The 27453-nt window shown below is 55.1% G+C and overlaps 1 protein-coding gene across 1 annotated transcript; it reads right to left on the bottom strand.

Annotated features, from left to right (window-relative positions):
- Positions 1–3591: 3591 nt before the first annotated feature.
- Positions 3592–6671, bottom strand: LOC125775091 (uncharacterized). Its single transcript, XM_049445573.1, has 3 exons — positions 6093–6671; positions 5946–6023; positions 3592–4335 (listed from the first exon to the last, which is right to left on the bottom strand). Exons 1-3 carry the CDS (start codon positions 6459–6461, stop codon positions 3592–3594), a joined length of 1191 nt encoding a protein of 396 aa, XP_049301530.1. The 5' UTR covers positions 6462–6671.
- Positions 6672–27453: the final 20782 nt, after the last annotated feature.

Consider the following 27453-nt stretch of genomic DNA (forward strand, 5'->3'; position numbering starts at 1 on the left):
GGACACTCGTGTTTGTCATCGAATAGCGCAGGAAGGCCGGGTGATGGCCAACGAGATCCGGCGGCATTAGCGAGAATCCACAATCGATCAGTGACAACGCAACTGGGACGAGGATGCGGCCAGTGAAAACGCCAGCCGCTACACACGCTGGGCGCATCGTGTGCTGCCAAACGTCGGGGCATGGCAGTCTAGAGCTCATGGCGATGTGACCTTCCAGCTGACTAGTGATGGGCACTCGGAATCGGAACTACCTGGTTCCGATTCCGTGTTTGGAATCGGTTCCGATTCCGATTCCGCTTCTGGAATCGATTCCGACTCCGGAATCGATTCCGGAATCGGTTCCGATTCCGGAGTCGCTTCCGATTCCGGAGTCGGTTCCGATTCCTGAGTCGGTTCCGATTCCGGAGTCGGTTCCGATTCCGGAGTCGGTTCCGATTCCGGAATCGATACCGGAGTCGATTCCGGAATCGGTTTCGGAATTGATTGTTTTTGTTTTTATTATTGTACATCATTCCATGCGCGCTTTAATAATGACGCTTCCAATGTTAATGTATGTGAGCATCAAAATCAAATTGTTGACAAGCGTTGTGGTAATAGTCCAGAAATAATCTGATTCAGCTAAGATTTTAATGGTATTAGTAATTTGAAGCCGAACCTTACTATATTTTTATCAATGGGAAATTAAATAATTTTAACTCAGATTTATAATGGTAAAAACTTTTATGATCTATTGTTGCTCACATACATAAACATTGGAAGCGACATTACTAAAGCGCGCATGGAATGATGTACAATAATAAAAACAAAAACAATCAATTCCGAAACCGATTCCGGAATCGACTCCGGTATCGATTCCGGAATCGGAACCGACTCCGGAATCGGAACCGACTCCGGAATTGGAACCGACACCGGAATCGATTCCGGAATCGGAAGCGACTTCGGAATCGGAACCGATTCCGGAATTGGAACCGATTCCGATTCCGGAATCGATTCCGGAAAGTGATTCCGGACCTACTTTCCGGAATCGATTCCGAAAATTTTCGGAGCTAGCCGGAGTCGATTCCGGCGAAAAATTCATTTTTCCCATCACTACAGCTGACTCAGGTACTCACTGGTCACCCCCAGGAGTTCCCGAGACGGCTGAGCACGCCGTGTTCCAGTGTCCCCGGTTCTCGGATGTTCGGGAAAGACTCCTTGGCGGTGTCTCCCCTGATGACCTGCAGGCAGTTTTGCTTCGGGGCTCGGAGCAGTGGAGCCAGGTATGTGAGGCAGCCGCCAGCATCACCAACGAGCTGCAGGCGGAGTGTAACGCCGAACGTGCGGAGTTGGCCGTGCAAGGTCTGTCGTCGCTAGCGTCTACTCCGCAGGATCGTGAAGCTGTGGCACGGGCTAGGAATGATCGGCGTAATGCAGCCCGACGGGCGCAGACAGCACTTCGACGAGAGCAACGAAGAGGGGAGCGACCTCCATCACCTCCTCCATCGCCTACAACAGCGGCGCGTCGTGCGGCCATTCGCGAACGGGTCGCGAGGTTCAGGGAGAGGCGAAGGTCGGTGGCCTCCCTGGCATGGCTGCACGGCGATGGAGTGGAATCCTCCAGCGAAGATGAAGATGTCTTTCCACCAGCCGTAGAGGTGCCGACCAGCAGCACCGGAGCGAGTGGCCTCTCTGCCGCGGAAGCTGCCGCGGCAATAGAGGCAGACACATCGTCCCGTTAGAACAGCAGGAGTCCGAGACCGTCGGGGACTTAGCTAAAATTCGAAAGGCCCAACGTGGGCGTATTATTGTGAACTTTAATAAGACATGAGAAGTTGTATATAAATATAAGCGCAGGTGCATTTTGCACGGATGTAGAGTAGCCTTTAGAGGCATTAAACACTGGGTTTAGGAAATCCCTCGCGGGAAAAGAACTCGGTTGGCGAGTAGGGGTTCAATATTGCATTGTAAGATATTCCTTGAATAAACCTCTACAATTATTAAAAAAAAAAAGCCAGTTATCCCAGGGGCTTGGCGGCCACAAGCCAGTTATCCCTGTATGGTGTAAACAAACGCTTCGTCAAGTAGTGGTGAAAATTGATGTAAATCTTGTTCAAATCGTGTTAAAAGTGCTAAAATCGTGTTTAGAGCACCCGATTTACCTAAAGATAGTGAAGTTTGGTCAAAAAACGACAATTTTTGTGCAAAAACAGTTTTGGTGTGTTTTGCCCCCACCGGGAGCACCGGTGCCCAGGTGCGCCAAAAATCAACCTCTTCTGGCAGGAAAAGAGGTGATTTAAGGTAAATCGCGGCCGCTAAAGCCATTAAAACGGTTCCCGAGTCGATCGGAGCAGTGGAAGTGTGAGGCCGTCTCCACATGAATCCGCGGACGCCGCGGTCCGCGGAAAACACGTATAAGGCTTTCTACACATGGATCCGCGGACGCCGCGGTCCGCGGAAAACACGTATAACTTGTATACCAGTTGGGTCCGTTCGGCTGTCAAATTCCGCGGTGGGCTGTCAAACCTACCGCGGCGCCTGCTGTTCCGCAGATTTGTTGATGTTCAACAAAACTGTGTTTCCGCGGTACCGCGGTTGATGACATTTTATTATTGTTTACATCTTGCACGCTGGTGGTTCGTCGTGGTGGTTACATCTTGCTCGCTAGTGTGAAATATCAATTTTGTCTGTACTATTTGAACAAATTGTGTGTACTACTTGAATAAAATGGGTAAATATACAATAATTGCTAGATAATAAAGTTTGTGTTCATATTTGCTTTTATTTAGATTCCAGATCGGAGCCGAAAGTCAAGCGAAAGGTAAGTTGTGCCATGTTCTTGCTATGATGTAAAGAACTGTACTCGCTCCGGATGATTAGTTAGCTTGTTCCTCGAGATGGAAAGCCTGTACTGGAGTAATAAATGGAGCCCGTACTTTGTTCAACATCAGCATCATGAAATGGTGCTTGTGTGTTCTTCACGGTGGTCTGAAAATTGTGGAAAAATTTATTTTGTTCATTTGTTTTCAGACGGTTAACATGAGTGAGGAGGAAACTTTGGTTTTCATCGACCTCATGTTCCGCCACTCCGCCTTATGGAACCGCCAGGATGAGCGGTATAAAAATTTAAACCGGCGACAGGACGATTGGGCAGAAATTTCGGAGCAAACGGGGCATCCTATAAATCGGCTGAAAGAGAAGTGGACGTCTCTTCAGTCGATTTACAGGAAGTGCAGATCGGCGCACAATAAGAGCCTTATCACTGGTTCCGGTATGTATTAAAAGATATTTCGTAGTGCATGTTAATGTTGTCATGTTTATTTGATATTTTCAGGTGCCGCTGAAATTTATCGCCCGACTTGGTTTGCTTACCGTGCTATGAGCTTCCTGGATTCTAGCACAGCGTGTGGAACAACCATCGATACCGTAAGTAAAATCGACATTCTATTAAAGTTCTAGTTCTAGTTTATGAAATCATTTTTATGCAATCTGAATGCATTTCGTCGGTAGGTTGCGATAATTAAATAATAAAGATACACAATATTTGCTCTCAATACAGTTTTTTTTTCAATTCATAATGTCACAGTAGTTTAATTTTAAATTAGCAGGGATATTTCAATGATTTAGGAGGAAGTCAGCAATGTGCATCCGAATATGTAGCATTTCGTTCCCGGAGCGATTTCGATTCGAGTTTAGGTTACGTAAATTCACTTCGTCGTGAGTAGTGTTGAATCGTCTAGCATCTTGGCTTCGCACATTTGCATCTCTACGAATGAAGTTATGTAAATATATTGCAGCCATTATAACTTTTTTTGCATTTCCTTCTTCGAGCTCAATCGGTTTTTTTAAAACCCGGAAACGTCCACTCAGGATTCCGAAAGCCATTTCCACGCAGCGTCTAGCTTTAGAATGTCGCTCGTTGAAGTTTCGCTCGGTCGATCTCCTTTCGGTCAAACCACCAAAAGGGCGAAGGCAATATTGTGTTAGAGGAAATGCTTTATCACCTAAAAACATATAGGGAACCAAGATGTTTGACGATGGGCTTAACGGTGCTGGACATGGAAGGTTACACTCATTTGTCTCTAGCTTGTGATAGAGTAATGTATTTTTAAATACACCTCCATCAGAGATTCTTCCCCTGGAACCAACATCTGCAAATATGAAATTACTGTTGGAATCTACTACTCCCAACAGTACGACGCTGAAAAATTTCCTGTAGTTGTAGTAGTTGGTTCCACTGTTGGGGGGTGATTTGATTCCTACGTGCTTGCCGTCCATAGCCCCGAGCGTATGAGGAAAGTTCCATTTATCCTCAAAGCCCTGTACGATTTTCATCCAATCGTCTGGACTTGAGGGTAGCTATGAAAATAATGAGAAAAAGAATATTTCAAATTGGTTCCTCGTGATGTTCACATGTAACTTAATTATTTCATATTTATTATTTTTAATTCAGCAATCGTATTTGGAAATCGAGGTGTTGGATGAAGCATTTGTTTCATCTCCGCTACCATCCAGCCAGCAGCCAGAACCGTCCCGCGTATCATCGCCACTCCCAGGACCATCTCGAATCGGTTCACCGCTTCCCGGGCCATCTCGGATCACGTCGCCGCGTCCAGGACCATCTCGGATCATTTCGCCAACGCGCTATCCAACGCCTCCCCGAGCAACTACTCCGCCCAATGAGACTGTGCGGGCCAGAAAGCGACGACGTGAAGAAGTCAACATTGCCTACACTGAGGAGGTGATGAACTCTTTGCGTGTCGTTAGTACGGCCACGCAATCGTTGATTGAGCGGATGAGTATGCCGGAAGATCCGTTGGATAGTGTGCGAAACCTGATGCGAGGATGGTCTCCCGAACGTCAGGAGCGATGTTTGGCGCGCATGATTCGAATGGTCCAAGAAGAGAATCAGGACCGGTTCGAGCATCGCTGGGGTTACCGTCCATGAAAGGACAGAAGTGGCGTGATTGCCCTGGCCCTGGCCTAATACCATCAAGGGTTTGCGCCAAGGAGATGGGTTTGCTCATCTTCATACATGCGGGTGCGGAACCATCCAATGACACCGGATGACTCAGCCCGTTAAATCCTTTTAAGTCGTTCACATGGACAGATGAGTCGTGGTAGACCCAAACTGAGATGGAACGATGGCGCTGGGCTCCTGCAGCAGGCGAAGATTGCCTTCGCAAAGGACCATACAAAAAACCAAGTGGTTTACGCACCGTAAGCAAAACCATCGGCTCTTTTCAGAGCCACCGAAAGATTTAGTAGAAGATATCAGTTTACCTTAAAAAACACAACATCGTAGGACAAATTCCGGACGGAACAACACCGTTACTAGGTAGTCTCATGGCGATGCAGAGACTAACCTGAAAAAAGAGATGCGCAACCTTTTATAGCGTGGTTATTGAAGTTCAACTATCGTTGAAACCACAAAGTTCAAGCGTTCGAATGCAGTTTATGTTTTCAAAAATAGCACATTCAATATGCACTTAATCCGATGGCCGCATCTTGGCTCGTCATGATATCGATATATCACATCGGATCGTGCGTGAGAGAAAATTTTATGCGTAATCTGTCCTGGTTTGTTGGCTATCAAAGGCGTCGTGTGATCGATCAACGGATCTAGTACCAAATCCTCCAAATCTCATTCTTGTACCAAGAATCGGTCAGATAAGACCTGCTTGTTTACGATGACAGATAAAAGGATAGAAATATCTTCTGTGTGCTTATTTCACTGCACAGCTTCGTACTCGCAACACTGGGTGTAAATCGTAGGTGCTAAACTAAGGCTCAGTTGCGGATTGCAATCTCTACCGGAGCCACTGTAGTTGGTTTTTTCTGTGCCTCAATCGTTCCTCCGAAATAATAGTAGCAGCGACGACACTCTCGGTTAGTTTTCTATAACCAGCGGGCGTGATCCTTTTCAGAAAGTGACTAAAATGATACATAAAATACATTTATGTTTTTACCTTTACGTAATCTCGCAACGTTTCAACGAGACAGTCGCACACTTCGGGAATAAAGCTGCTGATAGCTTGTGCTGAAATCTGTTAAATAACATGATTAATTAAAATAAGATGCAAGTGTTTTATTAAAAAATAAAAAATAGGACTTGCCCGGAATGAATATTCAAGCGATTTATATTGATCGCCCGTTGCCAAATACCGCAAAGTCACAATGAGCTTTTCCTTAGCTGATAAGCTCTTGCGCATATTTGTATCTACTTTTTGAATTTTCGATTCAACAGCACGAAGCAGATAGTTGAAATCATTTCTGGATAGCCTCAAAAAATTAATTATGGTGCTATCCAGCTCTTCTTCCAAAATTGTGTCCATTAGTCGTCCAGCGTGGTCATCTCTTTCGAGCAGCATGGGGCGCATCCATTCCCTAGCAGGTGGTTGGCGAAGGGAAACCATATGTAGACGAAGGAAATTCGTCATTGCTTGAGTAAATTGCAGAACGGCTGCAGTTTTTTCGCGATTCATAATTGTTTTATTAAATCACAACAAATGCAAGGTTTATCCGGACACAACATGCAATGTTTATCAACACACTGTTTAAATACAATAAACAATCTGTCAAAGGCATCGGTTTATTATTCAGTGTTGAAGGTAGGTATAACATAATTAATAACACAAGTTATACGTGTTTTCCGCGGACCGCGGCGTCCGCGGATTCATGTGTAGAAAGCCTAACTTGTATACCAGTTGGGTCCGCTCGGCTGTCAAATTCCGCGGTGGGCTGTCAAACCTACCGCGGCGCCTGCTGTTCCGCAGATTTGTTGATGTTCAACAAAACTGTGTTTCCGCGGTACCGCGGTTGATGACATTTTATTATTGTTTACATCTTGCACGCTGGTGGTTCGTTGTGAAATAATATAGTAACAATGCAATGTTTATCAACACACTGTTTAAATACAATAAACAATCTGTCAAAGGCATCGGTTTATTATTCAATGTTGAAAGTTGGTATAACATAATTAATAACACAAGTTATACGTGTTTTCCGCGGACCGCGGCGTCCGCGGATCCATGTGTAGACAGACTGATAAAAACGATATTTTGTGTGCCCATACATTTTGTATGGGGAACTTTGGACACACACAGTGCAGTGAGTTTTGAACGGATTTGGACCGGATAAATTTTAAATCGTGTGCGGAGTGACAAAGAAGCGATCCTGCGCGAAAACCGCAGCAAAATCGGTGATCTAAGTGCGGAAAAAAGTGAAAAACTTTTTTGCAAACACGTGGTGACAGTACTGCCCAGGCGGCATTGACCCATGGGACAAAATATTGAGTGTGTTTTATAGTGCAAATTTTTTATCGCCTGATCGGTTCCGTGAGTGTTGGAGGTGGTTGAGCACGGAGAGACGATTCGGGGAAAATTTTTCCCCCCGCTCCCACCTCACCCCATCGCCCTCAGTGACCCCCGGCCTTATTAAGGCGTTATCAAGGTGTATGAAATTTTGGACTTCGTCGGAAAATTACATAAGTGCAGTGGAAAATTCCGGTTTTGTGCTGGAAAATTCGGGGACCTCCCGCCGCACCCCCTGGATTTTTTCCGGACCTCCAGCACCCACCCAGCATTTTCCGGATTTCCTTATTAAGGCGCTAAAAAGGTGTGAAACGTAAAAACGCAGTGGAAAATTATTTGCGGGCCGCACAAAATTCCGGGTTCGGGCTGGAAAATTCGGGGACCACTTGCCACACTCCCTGAAATTTTCCCGCGCCCCCATCACCCACCCACCGCCACCCACCGGATCAGGAACCGCGGATTTTTGGTGGATTTTCGGGCTTTTCGCCATTTTCGGGTGGAAGGAGAGGAGATAGGAGCTTGATGTGTTCCGGAGGTTTGCTCAGGAGGGGCAATTACATCTAGCCCCCGGGTCATTTTTCACCCCCCCTGGCCAATCCGGCATTTTTGAGGGGTCCAGCAGTCGCCCAGAGCCCCACCTTGCGACCACTCCAGTAACGCCGCCGGAGTTCACGAGTCGGGAGAACACCCCCCGGTCGTCTCCGGACCAGGAAGGCGGCTCCTGGGCCGAGGTGGTGCGCCGTAAACCGGCACGCCAGCAGCCGGTCCAGCAGCAGCAGCAGCGTCAGCAGCAGCAGCAGCGTCAGCAGCAGCAGCAGGGGCAACAGCGGCAGCAGCAGCAGCAGCGGCGGCAGCAGCGGCGGCAGCAGCAGCAAGAGGGCCTGGTGTACCGCCCTCCGCAGCAGCGTCAGCAGCAGCAGCGTCCACAGCAGCAGCAGAAGCGTCCACAGCAGCAGCAGCGTCCGCAGCAGCAACAGCGTCCGCAGCAGCAACAGCGTCCGCAGCAGTAGTCATCATCGCAGCAGCCACAACAGCTGCGAAAGTCACGCTGCGTGCGGCAAGACATGGTGGAGGTCGCGCCATCGGAGGGACAGACGTGGGATTCTCTCTACGCGAAGGTCCGACGCGCAATCAAGGAGGACGCCGCGTTCAAAGATCTGGTTGGCCACATTCTAATCGGACGCCGTACGCATTCGTCCCTCTTGAGGATGGAGCTGAGTTGTTCAGCGAACTCTGCGCTGGTGCTGCGGGACGTGCAGCAGATCGTCGGGGATGCCGGAGTGGCCAGACTGGTGACGGAGATGAGCGAGGTCATCGTCTGCCACGTGGATCCGCTGGCACAAGAGGACGAGTTGAAGGTGGTCATTGACCAGGAGCTGCAGGGCTGTGCGGGAATCGCGTCGGTCAGCATGTGGTAGCTGCAGGACGGCACGAAGCGCGCCCGCGTTCGCCTCCCCACCAAGGCGGCCAAGCAGCTGGTGGGCCGGAAGATGGCACTTTGTGACTGCATTAGGAATCAAGGAATCAAGGAACGATCAAGGAAGCCCCGGCCACTCCAACGGCGCGACTGCGGTGTTACCGCTGCCTGGAACGTGGTCACGTGGCTCGCGATTGCCGGTCGAGCACCGATCGGCAGGGCGTCTGCATCCGTTGCGGAGTCGACGGTCATCGGGCCAGCACCTGTAGCGCCGATGTCAAGTGTGCCGTCTGCGGAGGTCCCCATCGTGTGGGGCATAGCTCGTGTGTCCGTTCGGCAGCCTCTTCAACCTAAGGGTCCTGCAGTTGAACGTGGACCACTGTCAGGCAGGACAGGACCTTGCGCTGCAAGCAGCGCGCGAACATCGTGCCGACGTCCTGCTCCTGGCTGACATGTACAGGCCGCCCTCCCGCAACGGGAACTGGGCGTACGACGGGGCGAGGAGAGCGGCAGTGGTGGCCACCGGATCGCATCCCATCCAACGGGTGTGGAGCTGCGCCGTGCCCGGTCTAGTGGCTGCCCAGGTGGCTGGAGTCACGTTCGACTGCTGCTACGCGCCGCCACGTCGTCCCTCGCAGTTCCTCGAAGCCGTGGAACTCGAGACCGCTGCCCACTCCCGAGTCGTCATCGCCGGCGACTTCAACGCCTGGCACACGGAGTGGGGCAGTGCGAGGACCGAACCGCGCGGGGAGGAGCTGTGGAGCATGGTCGACCGGTTGGGGCTGTCAGTTCTCAACCAGGGCAACGAGCCGACATTCATCGGAAGAGGAGCAGCAACACCGAGTGTCATCGATATGACTTTCGCCAGCCCGTCGATCGTCGTGGCAGGTGCATGGGAGGTGCTCCCGTTCGCCCGGTCCGATCACCAGCTGGTAAGGTTCGAGGTGGAGGGACCCGCACAGCCGTCGAGGGATGCGCAGCACCCTCAGCTTGGCCAGTCGCAGCGGTCATCACGTCGTGAACCACAGGCTAGCCGGCAGCGCGCACCATGCGCTGGCAGGCGGTGGAAGATGCACCAGTTTAACGAAGCTTCGTTCCTTCACGCCCTCGAAGACGTGTACTTCGTTGAGCTAGCTGCGACTGATGCGGGCATGGTGGATGCTCTTACGGAAGCTTGCGACATCACCATGCAGCGGGTCTCTCGGCTACACAGCAACCCTCACCGGAATGTGTACTGGTGGTCGCCTGAGTTGGAGCGTCTTCGTGGGATCTGCCTGGCTGCGCGTGAGCGACTGAGTCATACCATCGACCTCGAGGAGCGGAACATCGCAGCGGCGGATCATCGCACGGCGAAGCGCAATTTGCAGAAGGCGATTCGAGCCAGGAAGCGGCAGGAGTTCGATGATCTTATCAGCGTCGCCGAGGAGAACGTGTTTGGTGCCGGCTACAGGGTGGTGACGTCTCGGCAGCGTGGCAGTCGTGTGCCGCCCGAGACCGACCGCGCTGAGTTGGAGCGGATTGTCACCGATTTGTTCCCGGTCCATCCACCAGTCTCGTGGCCCGATGCTGACGGCGGTTCCGAGTCGGTCGAGTCCACAGTCGCAGACGTGACTCGCGACGAGCTGCTGGCCATCGTCTCCGAGATGAGCTCGAGGAAGGCTCCTGGTCTGGACGGCATCCCGAACGCTGCGGTGAAGGCGGCGATCAGGAGATACCCGGAGGTCTTCTGCCGTGTGTACCAGGACTGCCTGGCCCGCGGCACGTTCCCGTCGCAGTGGAAAAGGCAGCGCCTGGTACTGCTGCCAAAGCCGGGCAAACCTCCGGGTGAGAGCTCGTCCTACCGGCCGCTCTGCATGTTGGACGCGTTGGGCAAGGTGCTTGAGAAGCTGATTTTGAACCGCCTCAACCAACACCTGGAGGACGTCGATTCGCCGCAGCTGTCCAGCGATCAGTACGGCTTCCGCAAGGGACGCTCCACAATCAGCGCGATCGAGCGGGTTGTCGACGCGGGCAGGAAGGCCATGGCGTTCGACCGCACCAATGCCCGCGACAAACGCTGCCTGATGGTGGTAGCGCTCGACATTCGCAACGCCTTCAACACGGCGAGCTGGCAGTGTATTGCCGAGGCGTCGCGGACCAAAGGAGTTCCGTCGCTACTGGTGAAGGTCATACGATCATACTTCGAGGGACGCGAGCTGTTCTTCGACACGCGTGATGGCCCCGTCGTACGTCCCATCACTGCTGGAGTTTCACAGGGGTCCATCCTGGGCCCGACCCTGTGGAACCTGATGTATGACGGTGTGCTAAATGTTGCGCTACCACCCGGCGTAGAGATCATCGGCTACGCGGACGATCTCGTCGTTCTCGCCCCGGGCACTACGCCATCGACAGCAGCAGCTACAGCGGAGGAGGCTGTGTCAGCGGTAGACCGGTGGTTGCGAGAACACCACTTGGAGCTGGCATACGCCAAGACTGAAATGACGGTGATATCCAGTCTTAAGAATCCTCCGGAGGGAATCACAATCACCGTTGGAGGCGTGGTCGTCCCGTATTCGCGGACCCTGAAGTACCTGGGGGTACGTCTCCAGGACCATCTCTCCTGGGTACCGCACGTGACGGCGATCACCGAGAAGGCTATGCAGGTTGCGCAGGCAGTAAACCGTCTGATGCCGAACCACCGGGGGCCGAAGACTTCCAAGTCTCGCTTGCTGGCGGCAGTCGCAGACTCCGTCATGCGTTACGCCGCCCCGGTCTGGCACGGCGCTCTGGCCAATCGGGAGTGCCGCAGGTTGCTGCAGCGAGTCCAGCGGAAATCAGCGATTCGTGTTGCCCGGGCGTTTGCAACTGTCCGGTACGAGACTGCCGTGCTGTTGGCTGGACTTGTGCCGATCTGCAGAGCGGTGGAGGAGGACACCCGAGTCCACAGTCGTCGTGGTACGCGCACCAGCGGCGAACTTCGGATCGAGGAGCGACAGCGGACCATCGCCGAGTGGCAGTCGACGTGGGATGCTGATGCCGCAGCAGAGGGAGCCAGCAACTACGTCAGGTGGGCCCACCGTACGATCCCGGACATCGGATCGTGACAGTCGCGGAACCACGGAGAGGTGACCTTCCATCTGTCGCAGGTACTATCCGGTCACGGATTTTTCCGCGGGTACCTTTGCGACATGGGTTTCACCTCATCCCCGGACTGCACGTGGTGCCCTGGCGTCGCTGAGAGTGCCGAACATGCCATGTTCGTGTGCCCTCGCTTTGCTGCCATCCGGAGGCAACTGTTGGACGGCGTAGTTCCGGAGTCGCTGGAAGGCCACATGCTTCAGTGTCCGGAGAACTGGAGCAACGTGTGCGAGGCTGCCAAGCGAATCACGCATGCGCTGCAGCGTGACTGGGACGAGTTCCGGACCATGCTGGCGGCCCAGGGAATGCTGCCGGACAGTGTTCATCGACCGGATCCCGATGCTGTTCGACGGGCTCGCTACGATCGGCGTAACGTCGCGCGAAACCGGCAGAGGGCGCAGCAACGGGAGGAGCAGCGGGCTGGGCGGCCGCCATCACCACCCCCTTCACCGAGGACGATCGAACGCAGAGCTGCTGTTCGCGAACGGGTCGCTCGCCATCGTCAGCGGCTACGTGAGCTGATTGCGGATGTACGTCGGGCCGCGTCACCGGATGGCAACGACGACAGCACCAGCGACGAGGAGGACCATCGTGATTACATTCTTCACGTCGGTAGATCATCGAATGATGAGTCGAGGGATGGCCTTAGCGCGGCCGAATCAGCCGCCGCCGCCGAGGCACAGAACTCCTCGCGCTGAGACTGCGCAGAACATTCGGGAAGAGCGGTAGAGGTAGGCCCAGCGGGGCATTGCGCATGTAAGGGTTTAGTAATCCACGAAACGAGATACCAAGGATATTTCTATTCTAAATAAAACGATAGGCGCTGATTAGCACGGTATAGAGCAGCGTTAAGCGTAGAAAACTTCCGCCCCGAACGAAACCCTCGCGGGTGATGGTGCGGAAGGGTGTGAGGGATGGGTTAACGTTTTATACGAACTGTACATTGTACAACTGTTAAGTTAATAAAACCATCCTTCAAGTTAAAAAAAAAGCCAGTTATCCCAGCGTACGCAACTGTCAGTCGAGCTGAATGGACGTGTTTCTGTGACGCTCTGTATTTTGGATAAAAATATAGCGTAAAAGTGCCGAAATCATCTGAAAAACAGACAAAAACGATAAAGGACGTCGCATTATTAGTGTTTTGTGCAAAAAATTAAAGTTTTACGACAAATAAGTGCGGAAAACAAGTGTGCAAAGTTTCCCCATACACTTTGTATGGGGGAATAAAAGTGCGGAAAAAACATTAAAGTGTGCAGTGGAACGGAGAAAAACTGATCGAAATTGGTAAATGCCATCACCAGTTACCAATTTCCAGCCAGAAAGGTGCATATTTGACAAAAAATCACGAAAATGCGGCGAAACATTTGGCACCACGTGGTTTTTGTTAGCAAGTGGTGAGATTTCGAGAAAAAGTGACAAGTGACAAGTGCCACGGCTGACAGCTGGCATATTAGCAGGTGGTTAAACGATTGCTAAAATCTGACGGCCTTCAGGAGCGAAAAAATATTTTTGGATATTTTAGGAGATTCAACGTGGTCATCAAGCGACGAACCCGAAAAATAAAAAATAAAGATTTTTGCACTGTTGTTGTTTTTATGGCTAAAGTCTGAAACACGACCCCCCCCCCCCCCCACTCACGGTCACTCATCTGCGTGTCAATTTTTCGTACAGGGTGGTTCGGAGACTATCAAATGTGGCCTGAATTTGATTTTTTTTACAATTACTATTAAATTGTAAGGAGGTTTTCGCATAGTGAAAAGTGATTTATTCATCGAGGAACCAAGTTCCATACGCTGTTTGTGAAACCGTAAAATTTTCCTCATTTTTGGCCCAACTTTGCCCCATAGCTCCGCCGGTATCCAAGATATCGCCAAACTTTCTTCTGGCCATGGCTAGATGGCACTTGTGGCTACATTTCGTCCATGCACCACTAATCGCTACCATGTCTGTGTCCGGAGCTATTCGCGAAAGCTCCAACGGATCGCCAATCTTTGACCTGTGGTCGGTAGATGACACCAATTGCTACATTTTCTTCTTCGACGGCCATGCCCTCAGGTGTCTGTGTCTCGAAACATAATTAAAAAACACGCAACCGATTTCGAACCACCCTGCACGAAAAAAAGTCACTCAAATGAGTGCCCGTGAGTGGGGGGGGTCGTGTTTCAGACTTTAGCCGTTTTTATTTATTTTTTGTGGGTTTTCTTTGAGTTTTTCTTCCGCTATTGGCGTCCTTTTTTAAAAGAGGAGTAAACCAATTTAAAGTGCGGAGAGCGTCGGAAAATCATCTCCGACCATGACGGAGCCGCGCACGCTCCGGACAAGGGCGCCAAGCGTCGACCGGGCCATGTCGACGCTGAATCGACCATCATCATCGGCGTCGACTGAGCCTCGGGTGCTTGTCACCAAGATTCAGGGTACGGATGCAGCTACTAGCGAGCAGCGGCAAGCTGACCTATTGGCGATTATTGGGAAGCTTGAGGGGCAGGTTGGAGCTCTCACCACGGAGCTGGCGATGTTGCGTGTGCAGCTCCAAGACAGTGAGCGGAAGGCCGAGCTGCAGCTAAAGGCAGCTGAAAAGCGTGAGCAGGGCTTTCTTGATCAACTGACTTTCCTCAAGCAGATGCTGCAGGAGGAGCGCCAGAGCAGGGAGGAGGAGAGACGGGCGCTTTTAGCTCAAACGTTCGGCGATGCTGTGCAGCATCAAATGCAGCAGCGACAGCCAGCGGTGCGACAACAGGGGCGGCGAGAGTTGCAGGGAACGAGTGCTACGACGGCTGCGGAGGCACCGTCTTCGGTACAAGGAGACGACACTTGGGTCGAGGTCGTGCGCCGCAAGCCGACCCGTCAGCAGTCGGTCCAGCAGCAACAGCAACGTGACCAGCAACGGCCAGCACTGCCGCAGTCGCAGCGACGAGACCAGCAGCGACAGGCAGCACCAAAGCGGCCGCCGGCACAGGGGCAGCGGGCTCAACTGGCGGCTCCACAGCAGCGACAGCAGCAGCAGCGGCAGCAGCAGCAGCAACAGCGTCAGAGGAAGGCTCGACCGGACGCTATTTAGGTCATGCCAACTGAGGGTCAGGCATGGATGAACCTGTACCAGCTGGTGCGGACGGCACCGCAGCTGGAACAGTACGCCGAGGCACTGGGGGTTGGTCGACGCACCTTACGGGCACGGCTAGTAATGGACATCAAGACAGGCACCGACACGCAGGCGCTTCTGCGGAGCGCCCAGGAGGTGTGCAAACCTACCTCGGCTCGACTGGTGGTCGACACGGTTGAGGTGCAGGTCGAAAAGGTTGACCTTTTAGCGTCAGCTTCGGAGGTGGCGAAGGCGGTGGGAGACCTCTCCCTGGAGCCGGTAGAGGAGAGCGCGGTGCGGCTGACCCGCACGTGGAACGGAACGTTGCTCGCTCGTGTCCAGGTTTCCGAGAAGGCGGCGACGAGTCTACAGGGGCGATACTTGAAGGTCAAGTATACGTCGTGCTTGGTACGGATGTCCCAGGTGGTCCCGACACGTCGACAGCAGCGTTGCTTCCGCTGCCTGGAGTTCGGACACCTACAGGCTGCCTGCAGGAACGAAGAGGACCGGTCGACGTGGTGCATTCGCTGCGGGAAGCCGGACCATCTGGCAAGGGACTGCAAGGAGGACGTGTGCTGCGCCAAGTGCAAGGGTCCGCACCGGGTGGGTCATCAGGACTGCAGCAGCAGCAGCGCATAAAAGTGCTGCAAATCAATCTGGGGCGGAGTCGTGTCGCACAGGACGTGATGCTGCAGACGGCACGGGAGATGGGTGCTCACGTCGTCATTGCCAGTGAAATATACAGGCCACCGAACAGCAATGGCAGATGGGCAGTCGACGGGGAGTGCAACGTGGCCGTGATAGCCACTGGGGCCTACCCTATTCAACACCTTTGGGGTAGCGCGACGTTAGGGTTAGTGGTAGCAACGGTCGCCGGTATCACCTTCGTCAGCTGCTACGCTCCACCAATCCTTGGGATGGCCGATTACAACACCTATCTGGAAGCGGTCGAGATGGCACTGGTGGGACATTCTGCTGTGGTCTTGGCTGGCGATTTTAATGCCTGGAGCCAGGATTGGGGTTGCGCCAGAACCACAAGTAAGGGACAGCAGTTGAAGAGTGTGGTGGACCACTTGGGGCTCGCCACTCTTAACCGCGGCAACGTGCCCACCTTCAAGGGCAATGGCGTGGCGAGGGAGAGCATCGTTGACGTGTCCTTTGTTGCCTCATAGCTCGCCCTTCCGGACACCTGGCGAGTGAGCGAGCAGTTTTCGCATAGCGACCACCGATACGTGGAATTCTCGGTGCGCATTCCGGAGAGACTGGCTCACCGGCGCGAACACCAACATCAGCGAAAGCAGGGCAGACAGAGAACAGCGAGGCATGCTGGCACTCGCTGGAAGACCGGCCAGTTCAACCGCGAGTGCTTTACCATCGCACTTGAGGACGCAAGCTTCGGTGAGGCTGCCACGCCGGAGGCGCTGGTTGGAGGGCTGACCAAGGCCTGCGACAAGACAATGGAGAGAGTGACCGGGGCGATTTTTCATCAGCAGCCGAGGCTATACTGGTGGCCCGTCGAAGGCACCAGGGCTGGATGGGGTGCCCAACGCAGCTGCGAAGACCGCCATGACCGAGCATCGGGAAGCATTCGTTAGAGTGTTTAACGACCTGCTGGAGCGTGGTGAGTTCCCGGATTCGTGGAAGGCAGCGAGACTTGTCCTGGTCGGCAAACCGGGGAAGCCATCGGGCGACCCCTCCTCGTACCGGCCTCTACTGATGCTGGGAGCAGTCGCCAAGGCGTTCGAGCGAGTCATCCTCACCCGACTCAACGACCACCTCGAGGACGACGACCATTCACGACTGTCCCCGGAACAGTACGGGTTCCGCCGGAAGCGCTCGACGATCCAGGCAATCCAGCGGGTGGTGGAGAGGGGCCAGTATGCGCGTTCGTTCCACCGAACCAGCAACAGGGATCCACGATGCTTGATGGTGGCGGCCCTGGACGTGCGCAACGCATTTAACTCGGCGAGTTGGATGGCGATTGCTGCGGCGCTGAGGGAGCTGCAGGTGCCGGTGATGCTCCAGAAGGTGATCGGCAGCTACTTCTCGGGACGTGAGCTGACCTACGAAACCAGCGAGGGGCCGGTCAGCGGACCAGTGACGGCGGGTGTTCCACAAGGGTCGATACTCGGCCCGACCTTGTGGAACACCATGTACGACGGAGTCCTCCGGTTGAATCTGCCAGATGGCGTCGAGGCGATCGCGTTTGCGGATGATCTGGTGGTGCTTGCTGCTGGCACAACACCACAAACAGCGGCAAGGCTAGCAGAGGAAGCGATCGGCATCATTAGCCGGTGGATGGCGGAGCGTCATTTACAACTGGCACCAGCCAAAACGGAGCTGGTGGTAATATCCACGCTTCGTGAGGCCCGATCCCGCCACCCGGTGGAGATCGACGGGGTGGAGCGAATGCCGACGAGGACAGTAAAGTATCTGGGTGTGGTTCTCCAGGATCACCTTTCCTGGAAACCGCATGTGGACTACGCGGTCGAGAAGGCATCACGTGTGGCGCAGGGCATCGGCAGGTTGATGCTCAACCACAGTGGACCGAAGGAGAAGAAGCGGAGGCTGCTGTCCTCTGTTGTTGACTCCACGTTGCGGTACGCGGCTCCAGTGTGGCACGAGGCCATCAACATCCGTGAGTGTCGGCGGAAGCTGAATCACGTGCAGGGCCTCTACGCGCGACCGGTGGCCAGGACGTTTATCTCGGTGCGGTATGAGGTGGCGGTGGTACTGGCTAGTGTGGTGCCCATCTGCCTTCTCGTGGCGGAGGACGCCAGGTGTCACCAGCGACATCAAACAACGGGCACTCCTATGCACCAGCGGCGAATTGAGGAGCGTGAGGCCACTCTGCGACAGTGGCAAGCAGAGTGGGATGCACTGGCGCCGGCAAGCCGTTTTACAACATGGGCGCACCGGGTGATCCCGGACATCGCGGCGTGGAAGAACCGTCGGTTTGGGGAGATGACGTTTCATCTCGCCCAAGTCATCTCAGGCCACGGATTCTTCCACGAGTATCTTCACGTGCAGCATTTCACACCATCACCGGACTGCGCGCGGTGTCCGGGTGTAGCTGAGTCGGCGGCCCACGCCTTCTTTGACTGCCCGCGTTTCGCGGACGTGCGGATGGAGGTGTTGGGCGAAAGAGATCTAGAGGTCATCACCCCTGATACCCTGCAAGCTTTCCTGCTGAGCAGCAGGGAAAATTGGAGTGCGGTGTGCGAGGTGGCGAAGCACATCACGACCGCTCTCCAGCAGGACTGGTACGTGGAGCGGTCCAACAGCGCCAATGAGGAGATGGCGGCGGCGGCCCGACGGCTGGACGCGGCTCACGACGAAGTGGTTGCGGAGCGCAACGCCCGGCGAAATGAGGCGAGGCGGCAACTAGCTGTGCAGCGACGTATGGCCAGAGGCGAGCCTCCTCCTCCTGCTCACCCGGACGGGAGACTCCTCAGTGAGGAGGAGGTTACAGAGCGAGAGGAGCGTCAGCGTAGAGGGCGTGACACGGTGCGCCGGCACCGTGCGAGACGACGACTGGAGACGAGCGAGGCACCGACGTGCACCGACTATCTGTGCTATTTGGGGTGGGTGCGTTCGGTGATGAATAAAACGGCGCGTTGGGGCCCCTCAACTGATCCCTCGCGGGTAGGCTGAAGTGGGTGGGCTTGTGGGCTGGGATGGGGTGCTGCAATTGTGAACTATCCGGCTCAATAAACAAGCATTTCTTAAAAAAAAGCCAGTTATCCCAGGGTGGTGTGTGAGCTGTCAAGCAAGCTGTTTGGACGTGATCATATGACGCTCCGTGTTTTTTGCACAAAATAGTGTGTAAAAGTGTACAAAAAAGCGGAAAAATAGTTGGAAATGGCGAATAGTGTGATATTCTTAGTGGCTATTGAAAAAGGAAAACATTTTACGGCAATTTACTGCGTAAAAACTCAGTGTATACTTTGTATGGGGAACTTCAGAAGCGATAAAATACCATTAGTGCGTGTTGAAGCATTGAAAAAAGTTGTAAAACAAATGCTAGGAAGCAAGAACTATTGGTTTCTAGCGTCGGAAAGTGCTTTGGAAAAGTGAAAAACATCAAAAACTCGGTGTGAAAGTGCGTGCAAAAGCGTGGCACGAGTGGCGTCAGGTGTGTCATCGCGTGTGTTTGTGCGGCAAAAACGGCACGAAGCGTTTTTCGAGCAGCGGAGACACCGAACAGCGCCATCTATGCATTCCGAGGGAGCTTTCGTAAGCAGCGCCATGTATCGGGCGGTAGCCGAAGGGATAGCCGGGACACACACCGGAAAGCTGCAGCGTGCTATAAAACCGTAACGCTGGTTGTATGCGGGTTGCATACCTTCCCGGCGGTTAGCGAGAAACAGCCGGCGAATGGTAGAGGCGACGAATCGAGTGATTTGAACGACGGACAAGGACGCGAACCTTATTTCTGGAGATTTCAACGAGAAATCAAGCGACGAACCCTAAAATCCGAAAAATCCGAAAAATAAAGAAAACTGTTGTCTTTGTTTTTATTTATTAATTTTTCTGGGGTTTAAAGGTGGTTTTATCTTCCGCTGCTGGCGTCCTCCCGTGAGGAGGAATAAATCCAGCGTAAAGTGCGGAGAATGTCGGTACCTGGGTGAACCCTTCGTCCCAGGGCTGACTCATCTGACGCGAGACCGGCCAAGCTTCCGCAGATCATGGAGGCGAAAGTGGCCGTGACTCGAGTGTCGCTACCGACCTTGAAGCCAGCAAGCTCGGAGATGGTCGAGTTGAGGAAACTCATGAGTGAGACTTCTCTCACAAATGAACAGCTGCTGTCGACCATTCAGGACCTGCAGCAGGAGCTCTCGGCTCTCCGTCAGCGCATGGACGCCAACGCCGAGCAAGCTCGACTTGACATGCAGCAGGCGCAGGAGCGAGCTCGTCAGGAGCTACAGGCGGTTCAGGAGCAGGCTCGCCAGCGTGAAGAGCGGCTCCGGGAGGAACATATGAAAGACCGGCAGGCGCTGAACGAACTAATCCTGCAGTCGATTGGCGCCAAGAACGTGACTGCTCACGGTTACTACGCCAGCAGTGGCCGGCGTTGCAGCAGCAGCAGCAGACGCGACAGCAGCGGCCGACGGGGCAGCAGCAGAGTCAACAAAAGCCGACTCGGCGAAATGTGCGCCCAGACACCATCGAAGTGGCGCCGGCAGAAGGTATATCATGGACGCAGGTATACCTGAAGCTACGTACGGCCCCAGAGCTGGAAGAGGTAGTGGACGCACCGCACAGGATTTCGTCTTGCAATCCGCTCGGACTGAACGGATCGACGTGCTGCTGCTTTCGGAGGTGTACCGGCCTCCGGAAAATAATGGGTCCGTTGTCCACGTACCATCGGGGGCAGTGGCCGTGGTGGCCACCGGAGCTCATCCCATCCAGCGTGTGTGGTGCAGCCCAACGCCCGGATTGGTGGCCGCCCAGATTGGAGGAGTTGCTTTCATCAGCTGCTATGCTCCTCCACGACTGACTCTCGGTGAGTTCGAGCACTTTCTTGAGGCGCTGGAACTGGGGGCACTTTCCCACCCTCACGTCGTAGTGGCAGGCGACTTCAACGCCTGGCATGAGGAGTGGGGAAGCGAGCGTAACACAGTGCGAGGTGAGGCGCTGCTCAACACCATCGAGCAGCTTGGGCTGAGGATCCTCAACCAAGGAACAACCCCAACGTTCGTCGGGAACGGTGTTGCCACAGCCAGCGTCGTAGATGTGTCGTTCGCGAGCGAGACTATCGCACGCCCCGACACATGGGCAGTGGCTCCTGACTCGTTGGCGCGGTATTATACGGCTTCCGACCACCGGTACATCCTCTACACCGTCGGGCCGTCCTCCCCACCTCAGCCCCAAAGTCAGCAGCAGCACCAGAGCCAGAACCAGCGACCGCAGCAGCAGCAGCATCATCGGCGGCAACAACAACAGCAAAATCGCGGGCGACAGCAGCAGCACGACCAGCATCAGGTACGATGCCACCAGCCAAGAAGGAGATGGAAGGCTTCGCAGTTTTCAGCCGAGGCGTTCCGAGCAGCACTTAGCGCGGCGAACTTCGAGGAGCGAGCAGTTAACCAGGAGGGGATGGTCGATGCCATGCTGCGGGCATGCGACCAAACGATGGCGCGGATCACCTCGTCGCACCGTGATCCCCATCGAGCCCTCTTCTGGTGGACACCTGAGCTCACACGCCTCCGTGAGGAGTGTGCAGCTGCTCGCGATCGCATGGTTGCCACGGTCGATTTGCAGGAGCGCAGCATTGCAGCAGCGCACCACCGGACTGCGAGGCGGTCCATGGAGAAGGCGATTCGGGCCAGCAAGCGCGCTGAATTCGATGAGCTCATCCGACTGGCGGAGGAGAACGAGTTCGGAGCAGGGTACCGGACTGTCATGTCTCGGATTCGTGGCAGTTACGTGCCTCCCGAGACTGACAAGGAGGAGCTGCTACGCATCTCTGGGGACCTGTTTCCGACTCACCCAGCTGTCGTCTGGCCGGCAGAGGAGGATGTCGAGGATGGGCAGTCGCTGACGCCTGTCACCACGCGAGAGCTGCTGGATATCGTGGCATGTATGGCCAACCGGAAGGCGCCGGGATTGGACGAGATCCCCAACGCAGCCGTGAAGACAGCGATCAGGGAGTACCCGGAGGTCTTCTGCCGACTGTACCAGGACTGTCTCGACCGTGGCGAGTTTCCTTCCTCATGGAAGAGGCAGCGCTTGGTGCTGCTGCCAAAGCCTGGCAAACCTCCCGGGGAAAGCTCCTCGTACCGGCCGTTGTGCATGCTAGACGCACTCGGCAAGGTGCTAGAGCGCCTTGAATCTCCACCTTGAGGACCCTGAAGCCCCACGACTGTCAGATCACCAGTACGGCTTCCGGAAGGGGCGATCCACCATCAGTGCGATCCAGCGAGTTGTGGAGATGGGAAGGACGGCCAAGTCCTTCCGCCGGACTAACCAACGAGACAACCGCTGCTTGATGGTGGTCGCCTTGGACGTGCGTAATGCTTTCAACACGGCGTCTTGGCAGTCCAACACCAACGTGCTTCGTGAGAAAGGCGTTCCATCCCCGCTACGAAGGATAATTCGCAGCTACTTCGAGGATCGGCGGCTGATCATCGAGACCAGCGAGGGACCCGTCGAGCAGCACATCAGCGCGGGAGTTCCCCAAGGGTCCATTTTGGGGCCAACCTTGTGGAACGTGCTGTACGACGGGGTCCTGGGAGTGTCGCTGCCACAGGGGACCGAGCTAGTTGGTTATGCTGACGACTTGGTTCTTCTCGTCCCGGCAGTGACTCCCGAAGCCGCGGCCTCGAAGGCCGAGACAGCTGTTGCGTCGATCGGAGAATGGCTGACCCGTCACCGTCTCTCCCTGGCGCCCGAGAAGACGGAGATGACGGTCATCTCCAGCCTGAGGAGACCACCGTCGATTTCCATCAACATCGGCGGCGTAGTGGTTCCCTTCTCCCGGTCCATCCGCTACCTGGGAGTCTGGCTCCAGGATCATTTATCCTGGCTCCCTCACGTCGAGAAGGCTACTACGAAGGCAATGAAGGTCGCTCAGGCAGTCACACGGCTTCTGCCGAATCACAGCGGCCCGAAATCGTCTCGAGCCCGTCTGCTGGCGGCTGTAGCGGATTCTATCCTTCGCTACGGGGCCCCAGTATGGTCGGAAGGCTTGGAAAGACAGCAATGCCGCAGGCTTGTTGGTCGAGTATAGCGCAAGACGGCGATTCGGGAGTGTAGAGCGTTCCGCACAGTGCGCGGTGAGACGGCGGTACTGCTGGCCGGGCTGATCCCGATTTGCCGCCTGATCGACGAGGATAGCAGAATATATCACCGTCTTCACCAGGAGGACCGGACGGAGACTGGCGAGACGATCCGGGCGGATGAACGCGAGCGAATATACCAGGCTTGGCAAGCCCAGTGGGACGCTGATGCAGGAAACGAGGAGGCCAATCGTCACGTGCGTTGGTCACATCGCGTGATTCCGGACGTCAAGTCCTGGCAGTCACGGAAGCACGGAGACGTGACTTTCTAGTTAGCACAGGTATTGTCCGGTCATGGATTTTTTGGCGACTACCTGTGCAACATGGGCTTCACGTCATCCCCGGACTGTCAGCGCTGCCCAGGTGTGGCTGAGACGGCTGAACACGCGGTGTTTAGCTGTCCGCGATTCGCTGCCGTACGAGAGGAGCTACTAGGCGGGTCGGATCCGTTGTCTCCCGACAACATCCTCAGTTGTCTCCTGGAGAGCCCCGATCGTTGGAGCCGGGTGTGCGAGGCTGTCCAGAGGATCATGGACGAGCTCCAGGATGACTGGAATGCCGAGCGGGAGATGCTGGCCGCAAGAGACGGAGCACCATCGCAGCGGGACAACTCGGTTGCGATTGCCCGAAATCAGCGGCGGAATGCTGCTCGCCGAGCAGCAACAGCGGCACGACGAGAAGCGGCACGAGGTGGGCGGCCGCCATCACCACCTCCATCACCAACAACAGCTGCGCGTCGTGCGGCCATCTGCGAGCGTGTGGCTCGCTGGCGGGCCCGACGGCGTGAACACGAGGAAGTCATTCCTAGTACCCTGTTTGACGGGGAGGATCGCACAAGCGTGGAAGAGGTGGAGAATAATCCTCACTCCGGCCGAAGCTGCGGCTGCTCTTGAGGCCGATGTCGCCGCTCGGTAGTGGGGGAAAGGTTAGCAAGTACGAAATGGGAATAAGATCTGAACCCAACGGGTGGAGAGGAAAGCAAAGGAAAGGAGATAAGAAAATAAAAGAGTAAGGTGCAGATATGCACGGATTGAGGAAGAAAATCGGCACACCGCGCCAAAAAACACCCTCGCGGGTAAACGGTGTGATGGGAGAGGAGAGGTTGTATTCATGAAAACACCTGAATAAAAAACCTTGTATTATAAAAAAGCCAATTATCCCAGTTGTACTGTTGCTGTCCGAGGTTTACAGGCCGCCTGCGAATAATGGCAACTGGGCGTTAGACGCGTCAGGAGCTGCAGCCGTGGTGTCGACCGGGCCGTATCCTATACAGCGGGTGTGGCGTAGTGCGGTTCCTGGTCTTGTCGCTGCGCAAGTGGCAGGAGTTGTCTTCGTTTCCTGCTATGCTCCTCCATGTTTGCTAATCTCCGAGTTCGAGGCGTTCATCGAGGCGGTGCAGCTGGAGGTGTTGTCCCACGACAGTGTGGTCGTCACTGGGGATTTCAACGCCGCACATACCGCCTGGGGAAGCAATCGTGACACCACGCGAGGCGAGGAACTACTCATGATGGCGCAGTCACTAGGCCTTACGCTACTTAACAGAGGGAGTGCGCCTACATTTGCTGGGAATGGCGTGGCACAGGCCAGCCACATCGACGTCACCTTCGTTAGTCCGAGCATTGCACGTGTTGACTCGTGGGTGGTTGGAAGCACGTACAACGCATCTGACCATTTTAACATCGAGTTCGAGGTAGGCAGTACAGCCGGAGTATCATCGGATCGGCCACCACACCATAGGCCGAACGGCGGGCATTCTCGGCAACAGAATAGAGCATCGGCTGGCAGACGCTGGAAGACTAGGCAGTTTGATGCCGACGCATACCTCCTGGCACTAAACGCAGCTAGTTTCGAGGAGCGAGCAGCGACACACTCTGGGCTGGTGGACGCGATGGTCGACGCGTGTGAGGAGACCATGCAGCGTGTCCCGTGGTCGCCTCATGGCTCCCGTCGGAGTGTTTTCTGGTGGAGTCCGGAGCTGGATCAGCTGCGGAAAGCGTGTCGTGAGGCACGTATGCAGTCACGTGAGCAGCTGAGGACAACTGACCTGCAGGAGCGCAGCTTCGCGGCCGCGCGTCACCGTACAGCGAGACATGAGCTGGACAAAGCCATTCGTGCCAGTAAGCGTCGCCATTTTGAGGACCTGGTGAAGGAGGCAGAGGACAACGTGTTCGGCGCTGGCTATCGGGTGGTGATGTCCCGGCTTCGCGGCAGCTTTGTTCCAGCTGAGGCAGATCGCAGCGAGCTGGAGCGGATTGTGGGGGACTTGTTCCCCACGCATCCACCTGTTACCTGGCCGGATAACACCGAGGAGCAGCAGTGCCCTGTAGCAGAAGCACCCCTTCAGATGCGGCCAGTCACCACCAGCGAGCTGCTAATCATAGTGGCCAATATGAACAATCGTAAAGCGCCCGGACTAAACGGCATCCCGAATGCGGCCGTTAAGGCCGCCATCAGGAAGTACCCGGAGGTCTTCTGCCGAATGTACCAGGACTGTTTTGACCGTGGCGAGTTTCCATCGTCATGGAAGAGACAGCGCCTGGTGCTTCTGCCGAAGCCCGGCAAACCTCCCGGGGAAAGCTCCTCGTACCGGCCTCTCTGCATGCTTGACGCACTGGGCAAGGTCTTGGAGCGCCTGATCCTCGAGCGGCTAAACGAGCATCTGGAGGACCCGGAAGGTCCACTCCTTGCGGACGAGCAGTACGGATTTCGTCGTGGAAGATCCACCATCAGCGCGATAGAACGTGTTGTCCAGGCCGGTAGGACGGCCATGGCGTTCCGCCGGACGAACCGTCGGGATAATCGTTGCCTGATGGTGGTGGCATTGGACGTCCGCAATGCATTCAACTCGGCGTCGTGGCAGGACATCGCGAGTGCATTGCGCGACAAGGGGGTTCCGTCGACGCTGCAACGAATCCTGCGCAGCTACTTCGAGGGCCGTAAGCTGTATGTGGAGACCAACGAGGGTCCAATTGTGAGAGACGTTACTGCAGGGGTGCCACAGGGGTCCATCTTGGGCCCCACGCTGTGGAACATCCTGTATGATGGTGTTCTCTCCGTGCCGCTGCCACCGGTGGTCGAGAGCGTAGCTTACGCGGACGATCTCGTTCTTATGGTTCCTGCGACAACACCGGCAGCAGCGGCGGCGCTGGCAGAACGGGCGGTCTCCTCCATCAACGGCTGGATGGGGCAACACCAACTCGAACTGGCTCCGGCGAAGGCGAATCTCGAACAGGAAGTGTCCTTCAGTAATCGACATAAACATCGGCGGGGTGGTTGTGCATTCCTCTCGCTCCATCCGCTACCTCGGAGTCAGGGTGCATGACCACCTGTCTTGGTTGCCGCATGTGCAGCACATCACCGCAAAGGCGACCAAGATGGCGGAGGCAGTGACCAGGCTGATGAAGAATCACCACGGGCCGAAGGCCAGCAAGGCTCGTCTACTGGCGGCCTTGGTAGAATCCGTTATCCGGTACGCCGCGCCAATCTGGCGAGCCGGGCTGAAGCTCCGCGAGTGTCGACGGCTGTTGCAACGGGTGCAGGCGAAAACGGCCAAGCGGGTATCGCGTTCGTTCCGGACGACGCGATACGAGACGGCGGTGATGCTGTCGGGCTTGTTGCCGATCTGCCTTCTGGTGGACGAGGACCATCGTGTCTACCAGCGCCTTCAAGCAGCCGGCAGGACAACAACCAGCAGCGAAGTGCGACAGGAGGAGCGCGAACGGACGCGGCAGTTTTGGCAGGAGCAGTGGGACGCAGACGCAGCGAGCGACGACGCCAGCCGCTTCACCAGGTAGGTCCACCGCACCATCCCGGACGTTAGGGCATGGCAGTCCAGAAAGCATGGTGACGTGACATTCCAGTTGTCACAGGTGTTGTCGGGACACGGATTCTTCCGCGACTATCTGTGCAGAATGGGTTTCACGGCGTCCCCGGACTGCCAGCGGTGTCCTGGTGTTGCGGAGACCGCAGAACATGCCATGTTAGATTGTAAGCGGTTTGCCGCAGTTCGAGAGGAGCTGCTCGACGAGGGCGGGACGGATCCCGTGACTGCTGACACCATCCTAAGCTGTCTTTTGGAGAGCCCGAGCGCTGGAGCCGCATCTGTGAGGCTGCTGCACGGATCACAGATAGGCTTCAGGTTGATTGGGACGCAGAGCGTGAGAGGCTGGCTGCACAGGATAGAGCGTCGCTGGGACAGCAGCGAGACAACTCTGTGGCCATCTCACGAAATCAGCGAAGGAATGCGGCTCGACGTGCTGCCACGGTGGCACGGCAAGAGGCGAGGCGAGGTGGGCGGCCACCATCACCACCTCCATCGCCCACAACAGCCGCTCGCCGTGCGGCCAACCGTGAACGTGTCGCCAGGTGGAGGGAGCGTCGACGGACTGCTGTTTCACTGGCGAGGCTATATGGCGAGAACTCGTCTAGTGATGAAGATGATTTCCCGCCAAGTAACGAGGCACTTGCCCAGAAGCGTCAGGGGATCGGGAGGCCTCTCTGCCGCAGAAGAAGCCGCGGCAACAGAGGCAGACACATCGTCGCGCTAATCAGTGAGGTCCGAGACCACCAAGGGGACTTAGGTAATTTTGGAGTGCCCAACGTAGGCAAAATCAAGCGAAATTAACAATGACTAGCGAGCTTGATACGATTATATAAATAAAATGGAAGGTGCGCTCAGCACGGTGACAAGAAGAGCCTATAGCGGCAATAGAGAAAAACTTCACAAAAAGGAACCCTCACGGGAACAAGTGAAGTAGTCAAGCGTAGTGA

The sequence above is a fragment of the Anopheles funestus genome, chromosome X, assembly GCF_943734845.2.
Source record: "Anopheles funestus chromosome X, idAnoFuneDA-416_04, whole genome shotgun sequence".
Taxonomy (NCBI): Eukaryota; Metazoa; Arthropoda; class Insecta; order Diptera; family Culicidae; genus Anopheles; species Anopheles funestus.

Bases quoted from the DNA above. Each gene is read 5' to 3' on its own strand.
- LOC125775091 (XM_049445573.1), bottom strand. From the start codon at position 6,461: ATGAATCGCGAAAAAACTGCAGCCGTTCTGCAATTTACTCAAGCAATG. The intron at 6,024-6,092 runs GCAAGTCCTATT...GTTATTTAACAG, and splicing joins CGCTTGAATATTCATTCCGG to ATTTCAGCACAAGCTATCAG. The intron at 4,336-5,945 runs GTAAAAACATAA...TTATTTTCATAG, and splicing joins CGTTGCGAGATTACGTAAAG to CTACCCTCAAGTCCAGACGA.